We start from the raw sequence: 17317 nt of genomic DNA on the forward strand, positions 1-17317 counted from the left end.
TCACACCGACAAACACCCGCACAATTAGCAGAGATGATAGTACATTATCAAGTCCAGTGGATATGAGTGATTGTAATGAAATACCTGACCGAGCGCGAGTTGTTTACTTGGGACTCGTCTTGAATGTGTCACCTGTCTCTTCCAGTCCCATCACATTACTGAGATGACTGGACAGCTTGGGGAGACGCGGCCAAATCAGTCGCAGCAGCATCACACACCACCCTCCTCAGAGAGAGCGCACACACACACACACACACACACACACACACACACACACACACACACACACACACACACACACACACACACACACACACACACACACACACACACACACACACACACACACACACACACACACACACACAAACATCTGGCATGTTAAGTTACAAATGCTCATAACAGAACCTTAAAAAATTACAGAGAAACCCACCAATTCAAGGATTCTACCTGAGTGATAGCTGGCAGGAAAAACTCCTTTTTAACAAGCAAGACCTTGATATAATGTACGTCTGGAGAAGGGAAAGAGAAGAAATTAATTGTGAACATTAGCTTAATTCACTATTCAGACCTAACACTGTTTGTTCTAAACACGTGAGCACGTACAGAAATGTGAGCAGAGGAGTTGAAGTACCAGGCATTTAATAAAATGAGACCGTCACTCACTGGAGCCACATTTAAACCCTGACCCTAAACCCAGAGGAGGCTTTTGTGAAACAAGCCTCACAGCTTGTGTTTTTAATCGCTAAACAGCTGCTTTACAGCCACCTGTTCCGCATGCAGGTAAATCTCTTCTAGTCTCTGAACAGTGCCGCTGCGCTCGGCAGAATCACACTGGATGTTTTTTCTGGAAATAAAAAATAAAAGAAGAGCAGACAGAAGTCTTCAGGTGTGAGAATTGTTTGAGTGGAGGGAGAAAACAAACATGCAAAGAAAAGAACCTGCTGTTACATAATGGTGACATGTGGAAGCACTGGGTAAGATACAAACACAGGAATGTGGCACAGAGAGCTGCAGTCAATAGTTCTATTTATTCAGAGGATGTCAGTTGAGTTGGTGGCCTTCATTGTTCCCCAGGTCACATGTTCACACTGCTAAAAGAGTGTGGTCATGTGTCCCAGTGCTCCTCTGAATGTGGTCTGCAGATCTAAATGAGTGATCCCAGAATACATGTTAATACCACATTTGAAAAGCATCTCAATCATCTAATTATGGAGGAAGTGCTGAAACATTGTAATATTGCTGAGACAGAAAAGTGAGACTTGTATCCAGGAGCCTTCATCAGGATATGTCATCTGGCTCCCACCACATCATTAATACTCAGCCAATCGCAAGAGTGCTGATCACGGTTGTGTCTTTCTACTATTGTCGTGTGTATTAAATAAGAGTTCATTATTATTTAAGATAACTTCATCTAAGATTAACGAATCAATCCTTTAAATACTTTGAAGAACCAAGTTCACTTGAATCGCCTGAGAAAATACAGGATCAGCTTGAAGTAGTTAAGCCATGTTTGAAGAACAGGAAGCTCATGCAACATTTTCTCATGACATACCAGAATATTATCAGTAGAACTGGTAGTGTCTTTTAACGGTTATGAGTTCAATGATCGTGGTGGGGTTTCACAGGCTTTTCTACAAAGTCAGAATTCTGAATCTTTGTACACTTTGCTTATTTCAGTGAGAGATTAACAATATTGGCACAACATTTTAACAGTTGGCGGCTCCAGTCTTAACAGCCATTGATACCTGCTTTTGTCTTCAAAAAGCACAGCAGCTGAGCCCTGGGCATTGTATGAAATTTCAGCAGCTGTGGAAGAAGCATTACAATTATACTTTACTACAGCTGCTGTAAACATTCAGGTGGAAGTCATGTCTTCAACCGTACCTTTATTCAAAGGTACCTCACTAGTAGCACTGTAAGGCAATGATTTAATTGATTGGCCTCTGGTTTGTTCACATGCGATGCCTGTGGTTTCACACTATTTCACTCATGTACAGGTAGCATGTCAAAAAACCATAGCAACGTGCCAGCAAAGGCAGGCAAGAGGAAGAAGACACTAAAAACAGAGAATGTAAACTGAAACGCTACAAGAGAATTCTACAGGTAACACAAAAGGCAAACGTAAGCAGCAGAGTGACCTCTTTAGAGGTGTAATGCCTTATATTGAACCACTTTCAACAATGAATTACTGCACATGGTCATTTTAAGGTAGCTGAGAAGCAGTGGAACTAATTATAAATGCTTTATTTACAGCTCAGTAGTTTATTCTGTGGATAATATTTTAGAATCATTGTACGGTTTATGCAACAAGAACAATATGTAGGTCTGCATTGTAGTCAAGTACAGCTATGTAATAGTGCAAAATCAATTTAAGTGGCAACTAAATTTCGTTTGGCCACTGGGGTTGGGTAAGATGAATTCCCATGACAAGGCTACTAGTAAATGTAGCCTCATCTCCCAAGAGAGAAAGCACAATATTTCTCTCCGACATGGAATCAGCCTCCCTGAACATTGTAATATTTCACTGGAAGCGTGAGGAAGTCACGAGTCCGCTCTGGTATCACACCGAGCAGACACGCATACATTTTGCTGGCAGGTCAGGCCAACTGCAACGCTGCACCCCCACTGCAGCATCGTGTGAGAGGACTGCAGTGAGCGCGGCTCGGTGGCGCAATGTGTCTCTGCGCTGGATCCGTATCCCAAGTCAGAGGAGCCATCCGTCACCAGCAGCGCTCGCTCCGCTCCTCCACCAAGGTCAGGGGCGTTCACGCTGGAGGGGAGCGGCTCTGCCAACGTTCTCAGGGTGTCCTCTCTCAATGTACCCGCTAACACACAGACACACACCAACAGCGAACATGGGAAGCAGTCGGTATCGTGTGCACTCGTATCTTTTACTTTCTGCCTGTGTGTGTTTTACACTGGTGCACACGCTGACCACAGCTCAGCCCCCATCACACCCCGGGTTTAACCACAGGCCCTCCTGTGCTCGGCGGTCCAGTAGATTTTTAATTAGCACAGTGGTGAATCAACAAGGCTGAGTTCTGAGGAGAGATGCGCAGGCCTTGGTTAAAACTCAGCATGGCCTCAAGTCGACCCTGCCCCTCGCACATCACGCTCGCAACACAGAAGGGCCATTTGCTGGAGGAGGAGGGGGGTCTGTTCCTGGTTAAAGCTCATGTGTGCGATGAATCAGGGAGAATTGGATGAGTTTTGGGAGGAATGAATGTCGTTTCCGTGACAGAAAGAGATGCAGCAAGGACCGGCCAGCCCGAGGGCCCTTGAAGCTCATAATGCTGTTACTCACCAGTCTCTCGGCAGAGCCAGAGCAGAGCGACTGCGCTGCACACTGCTACTGTGATTAAAATGATACTTTCAAATTGTGAGTTAGCTAGATCACTATCCCAAGGCAATGAAACAGGGAGGAAAGAAATTGCCTACAGCGGATACAATTACTTTTTAAAAGCAGTCTATGCTCATACTGTTTGTCTCATTACAATCAAGAAGAAACATACAAACCACTAACGTAAAGGCTTTCTGACATTGCTCTTGCTCATAACTAAGATGACAAGTAGAATTGATCTACACCGTGGCCACATTTGACCCATCACCCGTTTCTCTCTTCCTCCCCACACCGCTGCGCTCGGCTGGTTGGCCCTGATCAATGGCTCTGTCATCCTCTCATGGAGTGACACCAGTCAATAGCTTTGATTAGCAAGCAGCAAGCTGGACTCACGCACAGCAGGGCCAGACTGCAGACACAGCGTCCGCTGCTTTGATTTCAAATGGAGTGTGGCGAGCGCACGTGTGACTGTGGCTGTGTGTACGTGTGCGTGACAGGATGGGAGAAAAACAGAGAGGTACCGCAGAAAGTACTGATTGTGCTATTTATTTCTGCTGACCTCCAGGGTCAAAGCAGCATAATCAATACACAGACGCTCTGGGATGTTGCGCCTTGATTAATGCTGTTTTTTCAGCACGTACACACACAACTGATTCCTCAGCCTGTCAAGGCTCTCATAACCTACAGATGTTATAAGATGAGCTTAAAGTCATCACTGGAGGACTGGAGGAATGAAGCTGAATTGATTTTACCATCAATGTCCATGATTATTGGATTGTTTTTAATGCAGTCTCCCAATGGTTTTCTCCCAGTTGGTTTGTTTTATTGAACTAAAGATCTATATTTGTGTAGCGTTCCCTCAGCTGACAGTTATGTTTTGGCTGTGTGTTACCAGGCTATGTTCAGCCTGTGCATGGTGGAGAGCGAGGCAGACGAAGTTACTCTGCAAGGAGTGACCAGCGTTGGACTGAAGCACGCTTTAGACTTCGCCTACACTGGACAGGTGAGCATGAGCCATCACCGCCGAACAGACAAAGAAAAGAGTTCTGTCTGCTGAGAAGTGATAATATCTTATGACTAATAAATGTCTCTCTCTTTTTTTTTTTTTTAATACTACATCAGAATTATGACCAGAATTATTTATCTACACATATGACAACATTTGCTTAAATGTGGGTGAAGCCCAGTAGGCTACTAATGATAAATGATGTTTGGACCAATCAGCAATACCGAGCTCTCTGACTCTGTAACTCTGATCTAATGAAACCTTCCGAAGCTTAAACAGCCCTTTTTTCTATATCGTATCTGCATAGACAAAACTACATGGTTGGCGGGTTCATTTCAATGTCATGGCCTGCTCAGTTGTCCAAAGTATTTAGCCCGTAAACCACACACACACACACACACACACACACACACACACACACACACACACACACACACACACACACACACACACACACACCCTCCCTCCCTCCCTCCCTCCAGAACACAAAACAATCTTTTATTATAACATCATCTTCTCAATACAAAGCTGAGTGGAAGCATGTTGCCGGCAGGTCTCCAGCTTCCTCATGCCTTTAAATAAAGTAAAATGAGCCCTCCGGCGAACAGCTCTATGGTCTGTCGGCTTGCCAGTCACCAATGCATTCTTGCTATTATCAACAAGCACATGTGACAGGCTTCATAAGGACATTAACTTTGACATGGCTTAAAAACTAAACCCGCCTAGCACAGATGACTAACATGCTTAGCTAACTAGCATGTAGCCAGCAGTGGCAATGATGCGGTGCCTTTTTGAGACATAAATATTGAAACTAAAACGAGTGTCACATTTTCATACAATGCAGTATTTCTAATGGAATTATTGTTAATAATGCATCATGTGTAAACAATAAAACTGCGGTAAATGGTCAATGGGCAGCTAATTCTGCATACTGTGTAGCTATACTGCTGTTTTTTTTTTTTTTAATTTGCAGCAATGCATCATACTGTTTTTTTTATGAGCTGACACAGTGTGTTACAAAAATAATCTCTGTGCAAGTAACCGCAGCTATTACTAGTGGAATAATTAAATGCCATTTCCCCTGAAATAACATGCATTTGAAATAGTCAAGTTGAACTGTAGTTACAGTTCATCAGGGCCTAACATGTTACAAAAATAAATCAAAACATGGAATTTGCAGATTAACTCTTTAATCTCAGCAGCATAAGCTCCTGCTGCAGGATGGCTGCGTTATGCAGGATTGTAGGTGCTGTATCAGATTTGACCATAAACTGGTCACTCCTCTGCCTGCTGCGGTCAAACTGTTCAACATTATTCTGGGACCTGGATAAGAAACATATTTAAATTCACATTGGAGAAAGAGCACCGCATTATATTTCCACGCTAAAACTGCAAGACAGTCGTGTGTGACGTCACTGTGTGTCGTAGCCCTCTCACCCCATCAACAGTGTGTGATCATTTCTAATAACCTTCCTTGACCTTTTTCTGTGGCAGTGATTCTCACTCCACTAAGCAGCCTAGCGGCTTATTGCGTATACTGAGAGGCCAGGAACTTTGTAATTACTCCTAATTTTATTTCCACTGTGGAAATGAGCAAAGAGTGAGTCGGTTAGGCAGTGTAAGTAGGTCAACAGCAGGCTTTCAAGCCGCCCTGCTTTGGTTGGCTCAGCTCCTGTCTGCCCAGAGGAGATGATAGCAGATGAGATGAGGGCAATATGCTTATCCCCACACCGTAAATAATGACCCACTAAAAATCCTTCAGCCACATGTCATAGGGCAGCAGGGTGGTTGAGAATACATGCCGACGATGGATGCTCTCAGACTGAAAGTCAGTTTGTAACTTCATAGAGATTTTTTACTGCATCCCAGGGCCACAGTTGATACTTCAATCAATTAAACATCCGGCGGCATTATTACAGTTTTATCACCCACAGGAATGCAATTTCTCATTCCAAAATTTTGCTGAGCTGCAAATGTAGAGTGAGCCTACATGGGCCAGATCCGAAGGCAGAAGACATATATACTCTGCCATACAGTGCATCTTCTTTTATTTAGTCTTCTCCTCCAAGTGAAAGCTCTCGAGTCGCAAGCACAATAAATGTCAGTTTACACAAGAGCTCATTGTACTCCCACACTGAACCAGGAACGGTGTTATAAAACTGACTTGTGCTGTCCGAGGTTGAAGTGCTCTAACTGTAGTGGGCCTCTGAAGTGGAGAGCAGGACATGAGTGCATTCACTTACTTTTATTACAGTCATTATTTTGGCCGTTGCCTGACAGGACGCAGATTGAGTCAAAAAGAAAATTTTGTGTTTGATGTTTTTGATCGCATACTTATCTCAGTTTATAGTCATCTATTAGAAGTAGAGATGTTTGGAGCGGAGATATCTTAAATAAGGAGAATTTTGGTTGTGATTGGTGATCAAAGATTTAAGCATTTCTGTTCTTTCTCAAGCTTCTAGCACTTGAAGCAAATAACCACTTATTGTAGCGCTCTGTCTTAATATGTTAAACTTATGAAGCTCATACACGGTGCGGGCGGTGAACTGGATGGCTGCCCAGGCCTGGCAGGAAACAATACTGTGATAAATGGGAATGTGCAGCTGCAGCTAATTGCAGAGAAGGACAAAAAAAAAAAAAACAACAACCAGACAAAACAAACAAAATCAGAAAAGCTTGCCGGGAATTTTTTTTTAAAGTGGCTCGATGTAGTTTAGTTGGAAATACTTTACTAAACAAGCGGCTTGATGAAATCAAACGACCTGTGTTACGTATTCCTGTATGAATTGGTCAAATAATATGTGTATTTATATGAAGCACAACATGTAATCAGGGCAAAATACTTTTCACATCACGTCATCAAGTGGACAAACAAGAGACAGAAGGAAAGTAGTACATTTGTATTTGGATCTATTCTATTTCAGATTTATAAATAATGAGTAGGCCTCAGAAGATATTATACCCATGAGTGCTGCTAAACAATGTTCAGCCCACTACTGGATCAACAGTGGTGAGAGGCAAGGGAGACGAATGATGAAGTCATTTTTCTCACTTTCACTAAAGATGCAGTCACGGCTCTGTGGCTATGTAGGCCAGCGCTGCTGGATGGATTATCAAAGGTTTGTTCCTGCCTTTTAAAGTCAAACTAAACTGTGTGAGAGGTAAGACGGGCACGTTTAGTGTGGTTGGGATAATAACCCGATGATTAATGGCATATTTGATTCCACGCGGTCTTGTTAATGTGCTTCGAATAGATATTCAACCCCCCAACACTACCTGGTTCTGCTCCTGAGAGCTGAGGAGTACGAACTGGCTGCGTTACAGAGCTTTATGTTGCATATGGGTGGGTAATATGAAGGAAACAGAAGGAAGCTTTCAGCAGATCATTTCAGCTGCTGTTCATTCAGCTAAACAGGAAGCCTTTTGGCAGAATCAGTGCTTTGCCTGAGTATGTTGCTGCACTGAGAGAAGGATAATGGCATATCAAGCATATTGCTACAGCTATTCTTGTTATGCTGTGCAATCTGTCACATTCACTTCCCACTGTCCAAAACATTTTCCAATAGTCTCAGTGATTCTCAATTGAAGTCAACCCAAACCACAAGTGAAACGTGACAAAATTAAGAAATAAATCAAATATAAATGGTGCACTGCTTGCTATTATTCTTGTGTCTATGCTAGAGTATTGCATCAGTGACATGAGGTGCCAGTTTGGGGAGGCAATAGGATAAAAAATTATACTGCATTCCATGAATAAGAAAGTATGGTACTTAATCTAATAAAAACTTTAGGCAATAATTACAGGGAGTTATGGGCTTTATTTAGTTAAATGAATGAAGCAGAATGGATGTAGTATCGTTCTGATCTTTAAAGACTTGCGTTATGGGTTAATTTGACCCCTAATATCTAAACTGCCTATCAAGATGCATACAAAAATTTGCTGTAAATTATAAATTGATTACGAATGAAAATATTGTTAGTTCTTTTTCTTTTTTTTCAAAAGCCAATACCGGGATGCTTTGAAAATGTGTGTGTGTGAAAATGACCTGCAACTCATCTGCAGTGAAACTGAAACTCAGGGAAAAAAGAAACCTCCTGACCTTGTTTGTGTCCTCTGGCCAGATTCTGCTGGAGCCAGCAGTGATCCAGGACGTCCTGTCTGCAGGGAGTCACCTTCAGCTGCTGGAGCTCCTCAGCCTCTGCTCCCACTACCTCATCCAGGTACGCACACACACACACGCACACGGGTACAGCAGCTGTCCGAGTGTGTGAGCTGGAGACATTATACTGTGAGAGGAATCAGAGAAATAACAAGTCACATTACAGGGTTCTCATCAGGTTAATGGAAATCCTGTGATATCATTGAATATTAAGTGGTGTGCTCAGTCAGGAGCAGTCGGTCCATTTGATCCTGTCTGCAGGTGAACATCAAGGAAATATTACAAATGAAACACTTAACTTGAACGGCTTTTATATGACTACATATTTTGCACGTTCATTGTGGACGTCATGGAAGTGCCCCACCTATTTTTTTTTAATATTGTTTTTTTGGGGGATTTTTTTACTTTAGAGTTGCACAGGAAACAAGGGAGGAGAGAGGAATTATATTAGACCTCGAATGGGATTGAACTGGACTATTACAAAGGATTTACAAAGGAAATAGAGAATTTTGTGAATACCTTGATACTGAATGCTTATTTACCACAAAAATACTGACATGGGGCCTTCATGTAAAGCAGTGACAGATTAAGATTAGACAAAAGCGACCACCATCAAGCTGTCAACTGTACCGACACTACATTGTTCATCCGTACATGGTGTGTTTTCTCAGTACCTACTTCTGCTCGAGCCAAACATGTGTTTGTGTAAAAACAACACAATTACGGAAACCCTGATGAAGTGTTTACAGATAAAAGTATCTGGATTTTAATAATTCTGGTCACAAACACCACCACTGATCTAGTGTTGCATGTGTCTCTTAGATTTCTGTACAAAACCACAGGCTAGAAAGCAACATAAATAATGGAATAGTTCAAGATTTTTGCTTTTTTGCCTCTAGTTAGATGAGAAGATTTATACCACTCTCAAGGCTGTATGCTAAATATGTAGCTACAGTCAGAAGACAGCGTAGAATAAAGGCTGTAAATAAGGGGATGCAGTTTACCTTCCTCATTCAGGACCCCTCCATACCTCACCGCTTGACACATTACAACTGAACGAATCCATACCAAAAGCTGAAGTGCAAAAAGTTGGTTTTAATAGGAAATTATATGCTTGCTTATGTTGTTGTTTGTATCAATATGTCACCGTCCTCAGCAAAAAAGTGTGAGAAGAGCATCTCCTTAAAATGTCAAGCTTTCCTCCAAGCTAACACGACCGCAAATGTCAGAATGAAGTCACTAAGAGAGCTGAAATTCTTCAAACCACTGCAATAATCTCTGATTGCTTAATGATTTGGTGGGAATCCCCTCCACAAAGAGGTTAAAGGTCAGACTCAGTGAGACACTTCAGCAGGGTTTATACGTTACTTGTCGTGCACTGTAAGGTGCCCGAGTCCAGATCTGTTGAAGAACTGGGCTATCCTGCTGCGTGTTTCATGCATTTGATCACAAGACCAAGATGCATGTGTTGGAGCAGAAGCACAGTCAGCCCACTGTCCTCTGGGTATGAAGCTAAGCTGGGCTGCAGATAAAAAAAAACAAATCAGGTTGACGTTGCTGTGGAACAGAAACACTCTAAGGTGAAACACAGTCTTACAATAAATGCTTCCCTGGAGTTCAGGCAGTTTTCAGTGCTTTTAGACTCATGTAATCACATGCATTTACCTTCCTTACTCTACATACCTCATGACAAATAGCCTACTATTTCCTCTTGTGCACGGTGATGGTGTCCTCCAGCCCCTCCCCCCCCTCCCACCACCACCACCACCACCACCACCACCACAACCACACTGTAATCTGTTCATACAGTATTTTACTGCTCAGCTCTTCACAGTTACATCACAATAACAAACTCGGCTCTAATATGCCATCTGCTGGTTGTATAAGCCTCATCTCTGCTGGTTTGTATTAATGATCAGACCGTCCCTCACTTAATAGAAAACTTCCACCTCCTGATTTAAATCAGGAGTTTTCTTTTATAGATTTCATCAACACTGGTGTGCTCAACATAACTGACACACCAGCAGACTGTTGTGTGTAGTATTTGGTTAGAGACCAATAAAAATTATTTCCTAATTCACACTGAGCAGCGGATTGAAGATCATCTATATCAGCTCGTCAATATCATTTGATACATGCTGATAAAGTTAATTAAATATTGAATAAAAGATCAATGCTGTACTGGATCCGTGTTGCATTGTAATTCTGATTGGAATAGATTGTAGCTGCTGTTATTTGTATAATTATGATATTTAATGAAGACCTTTTAAAAAAAATAAAAAATCATTAGTTCTAAATCCTGGTTCAAACTTTTCAAAATAAGATACACACTACCTACTTTTTTCTATAAAATATAAGTAATAGCAAAATTCAAATGTAGTGAATTTTAGTGCAAATATCTACTTAAAAAAAAAACTCAGATCCATGAATGTATTGCATTATTAAATAATCAACAGCAGTAGAGAGGAATGTAGTTTGTACTGAAGCACAGCCAGAAGGTGGCAGTCTTATTCCACTATTCAGTCTTCATTTCCTTTTATTCAGCTCTTTCTCCCGGATTGTCAACACATTTGGCATCTACAGTGTCACCATGGCACTTAAATCAGCAGTAATGCAATTATATTGTGTGTGACTTATACATATATATATATATATATATGTTCGTGAATATATATATTCGTGAATGTGTTTGGGGTGAGTGTGTGTGTCCAACTTATCTCCATTAATTCTAAACTAAAAGGAATTTTATACAAGTTGACTGAATTTACCTGCTTACAAAATGTTAATGTTTAAGGTTATGTTCTGATGTTTGTAGGTATTGAGAGGATATTTAAATTAAATAAGAAGCACTTAGATCAATGCATTAAGTGTTTGTCGTCACACAAACGTACTGGTCTAGATCATCTGAAACTTAAATATAGCCTGTTGCAGTTTCTCATCAAAATTATAACATTTCTTTGCCAGTATCTTACCACAATCCTTTTTTCTTTCTTTTTTTTTTTTTTTTAAATCTCTTTGTTTCTGGACTCTTTCTCTCTATTAATGTGTGTTTTTTTTTTTTTTTTTTACAATGGAGAGACAAAATTCCTCCTCATTGGTTACTGTGTGTTTTTTTTAAAGGTCACATGATCTCACAGCTTTCTCTTAAACCTTCCAATGAGTACTTTCGGTGAAGACGTCCATTCATTCCCGTGTTTATGTATTCTTCTCGCAGGAGCTGAGCAGCGTGAACTACCTGGAGCTTTACCGCGTGGCCGACCTGTTCCACCTCCCGGCCTTGGAGGAGGCCGTGGTGGGCTTCCTGGTGGAGCATCTGTCTGAGCTGAGCCAGAGCCGACAGGACGAGGCCCTGCAGCTGCCCTACCGCCTCCTCAGGGAGGTGCTGAAGAGCGACCGCCTCACCTCCCTGAGCGAGGAGGAGATATGGAAGGTAAGGTGCTGCAAGTGTGTGTGTGTGTGTGTGTGTGTGTGTGTGTGTGTGTGTGTGTGTGTGTGTGTGTGTGTGTGTGTGTGTGTGTGTGTGTGTGTGTGTGTGTGTGTGTTTGTGTTTGTGTTTCTGTGCCTGTGTGGCCGTGGATCTTCCATGGAGTGCAGTGTTAAAGTGTCATGGTAATATTTTGATGGAAAATAAAGTGAGAAACAATCATGTCTGCTGGTAAATTTGAACAAATTGCATCTTGGCACAAAACTTATCAGTATATGTAGCACACAGTGTGTGCATGACACACATAGCAAACGCACAGACTAATACACAACAAATTAAACAGTGCCATCTGCATCTCATATACTGTTTGTTTATATAATGAGGAGATGCAGTAGGAAGGACTGTTTCTGTGTGCGCACCGGTGTGATAGACTGTCACTCCGTGCATCCACCAAAGCACGTGTGTGTGATGAACTACCGGGATGGCGGCAGTGCAGGGTGGGGACTCGCCGTTTTGACTGTTCATTTGCACCAATCAGCCCTCGCAACCACCTCCACCACCTCCACCCCCCTCACATCTCTCTCCCTCTCTTTCTTTTCTCCCCTTCTCTTCTCTGATTAGGCCCACCGCGGCTCCATCAGGGCCCCAATCCCCCAGCTGTCATTCGGCCGCCCGTCTGATTGAAAACAATCAGGCCTCTGATGGCACAATTACCCTGACCCTTTAGCCAGCCGCCGCCGCCATAATCAGCCTCTGATTAGGCTGCTTTGGGCCTCCTTCACTTCGCCCAGAAGGTTAATTTGGGCATCAGATGGAAGCGAACGGCAAGCGGGGGCCATCGTCCGAAAGGGTTGGGGGTTGGAGGGGTGGTGGGGTGCACGCCACTACCGGACCAATTCAGCTCGGCCGTCAATCATCGTCATTCAGAGTTTTCTTAGAGTCTCTCACGCTCTGGAAATCACATTTTCTCTGCCTTTGTTTTTCTTTTTTCTTCCCTCTTTCTTGCCATCTTTTGCTCTTTCTGTAGCTTCCCCTCCTCCCTTCACCTCTCTCCCTCACTATCTCTCTCCCTGACACACACACACACACACACACACACACACACACACACACACACACACACACACACACACACACACACACACACACACACACACACACACACACACACACACACACACACACACACACACACACACACACTCACTCTCTCGCACTTTCTCTTTCAGCGCAGAGGGGAAGGAGGGAGAAGGAGTTGATTTATTCTGTGCCCCGAGGAAGTTGTGTGATGCAGCGTGACCTTCACAGTTAGCTGCCATAGTGCACACACGCACACACACTGTCACTTCAGAGCGATGAGGAGGAGAGAGGCGGGGTGAGCGATAGAGTAAAGGGAGGAAGAGACAGGAGAGGAGCACAGATACCACAAAAAGACAGAAGCCTGACTTGCATGTTTGTTGCATATTCACACCTTTAGAGGGGATTGAGGGGGAAATAAAGGAAAGGACTGGACAGCAAAGATAATGCACAAATCGAGTGTTGGTGCACATCACACATGTGCACCAGATCCTGTGTTATCATTTCAGTTGTGATATTGTGAATTTCCTCTGATTCGTTCTCGGTCATTCTTGTCGTCGCCCATTTCCATTCCCCCCCCCAAAAAAAAACCCATGCCTTTATTCCGCTGTAATAAGTTCTCAGTCTCTGCACAGATTGCGTTAAAAAGCACTTTGTTTTCCAGATAATGGTATCAGTGATCTCCAGTCATCTCGCCCACATTCACACCTCGTCGCAGCCAAATAACCTTCCACCGCTCTCAAGTTCAATTAAATCCCTTCCCTGCTACCCAGTTCGCCTGCATTAAACAAAGGAGGGTGCCTCTGGATATTTACAGTCTCTATATTGAATGCTGCTGATTAATAAATGCTTGAGTGTGTGTGTTTGCAAGTATGGCTTGCCTCCGTCTTTCCATTATAGCCTATAGTCTAGAAAAATAATTCTGATTAGCATTTCTTCAATTGTTTTTTCTCACATCTTGTTTTGTTTTCTTCCTTTTTTCTGATTTTTCATTCTTTTTCAAACCGATGACTTCTGTCTTTTTACTCTATTGATTCTGTCCTTATTCTCGCTGTTCTTAACCTCTTGTCTTGCCCTCTCCTAACTTCTTCCCTCTTCCATTTTGAAGGAGCTGTATGAAAATAACAAAGGTGTTGAGCCTGTTGTTTGAAATTAAAAACGACAAGAAGTCAAGGCCCTGCTCAGAGTAATGATTATTATTTTCTTTGGATTATCCCCTTGAAAAAAAAAACTGTCAAGTATCAAATCTGTATTGAATATTATTTCATCATCAATAAAATAAAAAAAGAAGGCAATGCACAATAAATTTAAGAAGCTGGTCCCCAATTCAAACCAAAATATTCTAGTGGAACAGTAATTTGGCAGATGAAAAATAATAATATTGAAAATACTTTTAAATATATAGCTGCTTTTTTAAACTCGTGTTACAAAGTGCTTCACAAACAAGAAACAACAAAAAACAGATAAAAGTAGAGATTTAATCATGGATAAAAGTGAATAAATAAAAAGCAATAAAGTACGTAACAGACATAATGATTCAGAAAAGGCCATACAGTGAAAGTGAGTCTTGAGAGACAATTTAAAAGATAATTTTCTCGGCGAAGTTGCTCAGGCAAGCTTTTCTAAAGAGCTCGAGCCTGAAGGCCCCTTTCAGCCCTGCTCTTCAAATTTGATCAGGGAATCGTATCTGAAGATCTTAAATGACGAGCCGGTCAATAAAGATTGAGAAGCTCAGCTAGGCAGCTCGGTGCTGCACTGTGCAGGGCCATGAAAGTCAGGAGTACAGTTTTAAAATCGATTCTATAACGGACACGCAGCAAGTAATGAAGGCTAAAACATCAGTGATATGACCGTCCCTGTGAGATGGTGTATGTTTAAGAGTCTGAAGGCGTGCAGTCATGTTGCAGTCATAAATAAGATAAGCAAACACTGCACTACAATAAACCAAATGAGAGAAAATAAAAACATGAATACGTGTTTTAAGATCATTAAAGTCGTAAAAGATGGAGCCAGAGATGTAACTCAGGTGGACACAAAACAAGACTAAGTTTTTTGTCATGTGACTTGAAAGTAAAGTTCTGATCTACAATCATTTCATGGTTCTTGACGAGTGCAACATGCCGAGTTAGAGTGCCAACCATTACAGAAAAACGCATGAGCCTCCCATGTTTTCCACATGGGACATGTGGTCACATGTATGACATGTTTACCACATGTTGCGACATATGATAACATGGGGGAAATATGTGGAAAAGTTTTCACATAGAAATCTACATGCTTCACACATTACACCGTGAAAATGTTCCAGAACCACATGTGCAAAATACATGTTTTACATGTGCACTGTCACGTGTGTGTGGTCACATGTGGTATACGTGTTTTTTCTGTAAGGGAAGAGCAGCGAGCGGACCTATAATAAGGTTTCCCATTCAAGTGTACATTCAAATTAAATTGGCTGTTGCCACATTTATGGCAAACATAGCAAAATGGTGAATATTTTAGTCATTGTTTTTTGTAAGGGTTGCTAAGCAGACAGTGAACTGACCCAACATGACAATCTAAGTTTGGAGTATATTACACATAATTTACCTTTTCATTGATGAGTGAATGCTTGTTGGTTCAGTCTGTAATTGTTCCTTTTTATTCTGTTTAGTTGGTGGTTCTGTGGCTGGAACACGACTGTCGTTACCAATACACTGAGGATCTTCTACAGCACGTCCGCTATGGCCTGATGGACATCCCCACCCTGCACCACCTCGCCCGCAACCACCCCCTGGTCCAGTCCAGCCCCACTGCTGCAGCCCTGGTGGACGAGGCCCTGGACTACCACCACTCCACCTTCGCTCAGCCCCTGCGGCAGTCAGCCCGCACCAGGCCTCGCTTCCAGTCCCTCACCCTCTACATAGTCGGGGGGCGGAAGCGGGAGGTGAGCAGAGTCCGGGAGCTGCGGTACTTCAACCCAGCTGCACAGGAGCACGTTCGCGTGGCAGGGGGGTCGAACTGGAGCGAGCTGGCGCCCATGCCCACCGGGCGAAGCCACCACTGTGTGGCTGTCATGGGGAACTTCCTGTTTGTAGTGGGGGGTGAGGTGGAGCATGCCACTGGGAGGACGTGTGCCGTAAGGACTGCTTGTAGATACGACCCCAGGGGCAACCGGTGGACTGAGATTGCCCCCATGAAGGCCTGCAGAGAACACTTTGTTCTGGGAACTCTGGGTCAGTACCTGTATGCAGTGGGGGGCAGGAATGAGCTGAGGCAGGTGCTGCCCTCCGTGGAGCGCTACTGTCCCAAGAAGAACAAATGGATGTTTGTCCAGCCCTTCGACCGCTCACTGTCCTGCCACGCCGGCTGTGTGGCCGACAACCTGCTCTGGGTCTCAGGTACACAGGGAGAGAGAGATGGACTCGTACTCTCACATGCATTTATCTTAATTCTTACACATACCAACAAGCACAGACACAATTACTTGAAACACACTGCTTCATGCATATTTGTGGCAACATGTTTCACAGACGAAAGACCAGGTGATGTTCCTTTGTGTTACAGGTGGGGTGACAAACACTGCTCAGTACCAGAATCGGCTGATGGTGTACGACCCAGAACAGGTAACTATGAAGCAGCTGGTTCTGTTTTAGTCTATTGAACAAAAGAGGTTTGGAAGTGTTTGTATGATTTATTGTATTATGACCACATGTGTAGTGCTGCTTTATTTCTCCAAGTGAAAAAATAACATGTTCACAGTACTCTGTACTGTCGGTTGAAATACATTTATATTTTTTGAAGTGCTTGAGGATTCAGTTATCTCTGAGATAACCAATGGAACCACATGGGATGTTCAAAGTTGTGATATTCACACCATCAACTCGAAGCCTCATTTTGATCCGACTCTGTTTACCTGATAAAGTTACTGCATTACATATGAATGCAAACTCCACACTTCCTGCATTGTTGAATTAATTTAATTCAAGGAGTATGAAGATCTAGGCTACATCATTGACTGACTCGCCTCCCACTATATTATTGCTGACCATCCACTAAAGAATATTTTAAAGCTGCTCGCGTCAATATTTCATATTAACATTGGCTGAAATGATCATGGGTAATGTTCCACTTAGTTTTATGGAGGTTTTAGTGAATTTTTACACACACTACCCATCAACTTAATTGTTGTTGTTCACCCCTCCTTTTCTCATTTGCTGTTTCCAATAGCGGCAAGCAGCTGTGTTCAGAAACACTACCTAAACTAACCTGGCTTCACCCGAGCGCTGCTCACAGCTTTAGCCTTCACTCTGATTATGTTAGTGTTG

General features: G+C 42.7%; 1 protein-coding gene across 5 annotated transcripts in view; it reads left to right on the plus strand.

Annotated features, from left to right (window-relative positions):
• Positions 1–17317, plus strand: part of klhl32 (kelch-like family member 32) — a 33856-nt gene that overhangs the window by 7557 nt on the left and 8982 nt on the right. For 4 of the 5 annotated variants that reach the window (XM_069702129.1, XM_069702128.1, XM_069702130.1 and 1 more), the window contains exons 4-8: positions 4239–4346; positions 8472–8570; positions 11724–11939; positions 15664–16390; positions 16557–16615. In XM_069702129.1, the coding sequence (XP_069558230.1) occupies positions 4239–4346; positions 8472–8570; positions 11724–11939; positions 15664–16390; positions 16557–16615 (1209 nt within the window). Of the gene's footprint in view, positions 1–4238; positions 4347–8471; positions 8571–11723; positions 11940–12554; positions 12773–15663; positions 16391–16556; positions 16616–17317 lie in introns of those variants that run through there. The other variant, XM_069702132.1, reaches the window with a different exon arrangement.

The sequence above is a fragment of the Brachyistius frenatus genome, unplaced genomic scaffold (genome assembly GCF_029030835.1).
Source record: "Brachyistius frenatus isolate BFR_SWC_R1_liver_20210118 unplaced genomic scaffold, ASM2903083v1 Contig_40, whole genome shotgun sequence".
Classification (NCBI taxonomy): Eukaryota; Metazoa; Chordata; class Actinopteri; family Embiotocidae; genus Brachyistius; species Brachyistius frenatus.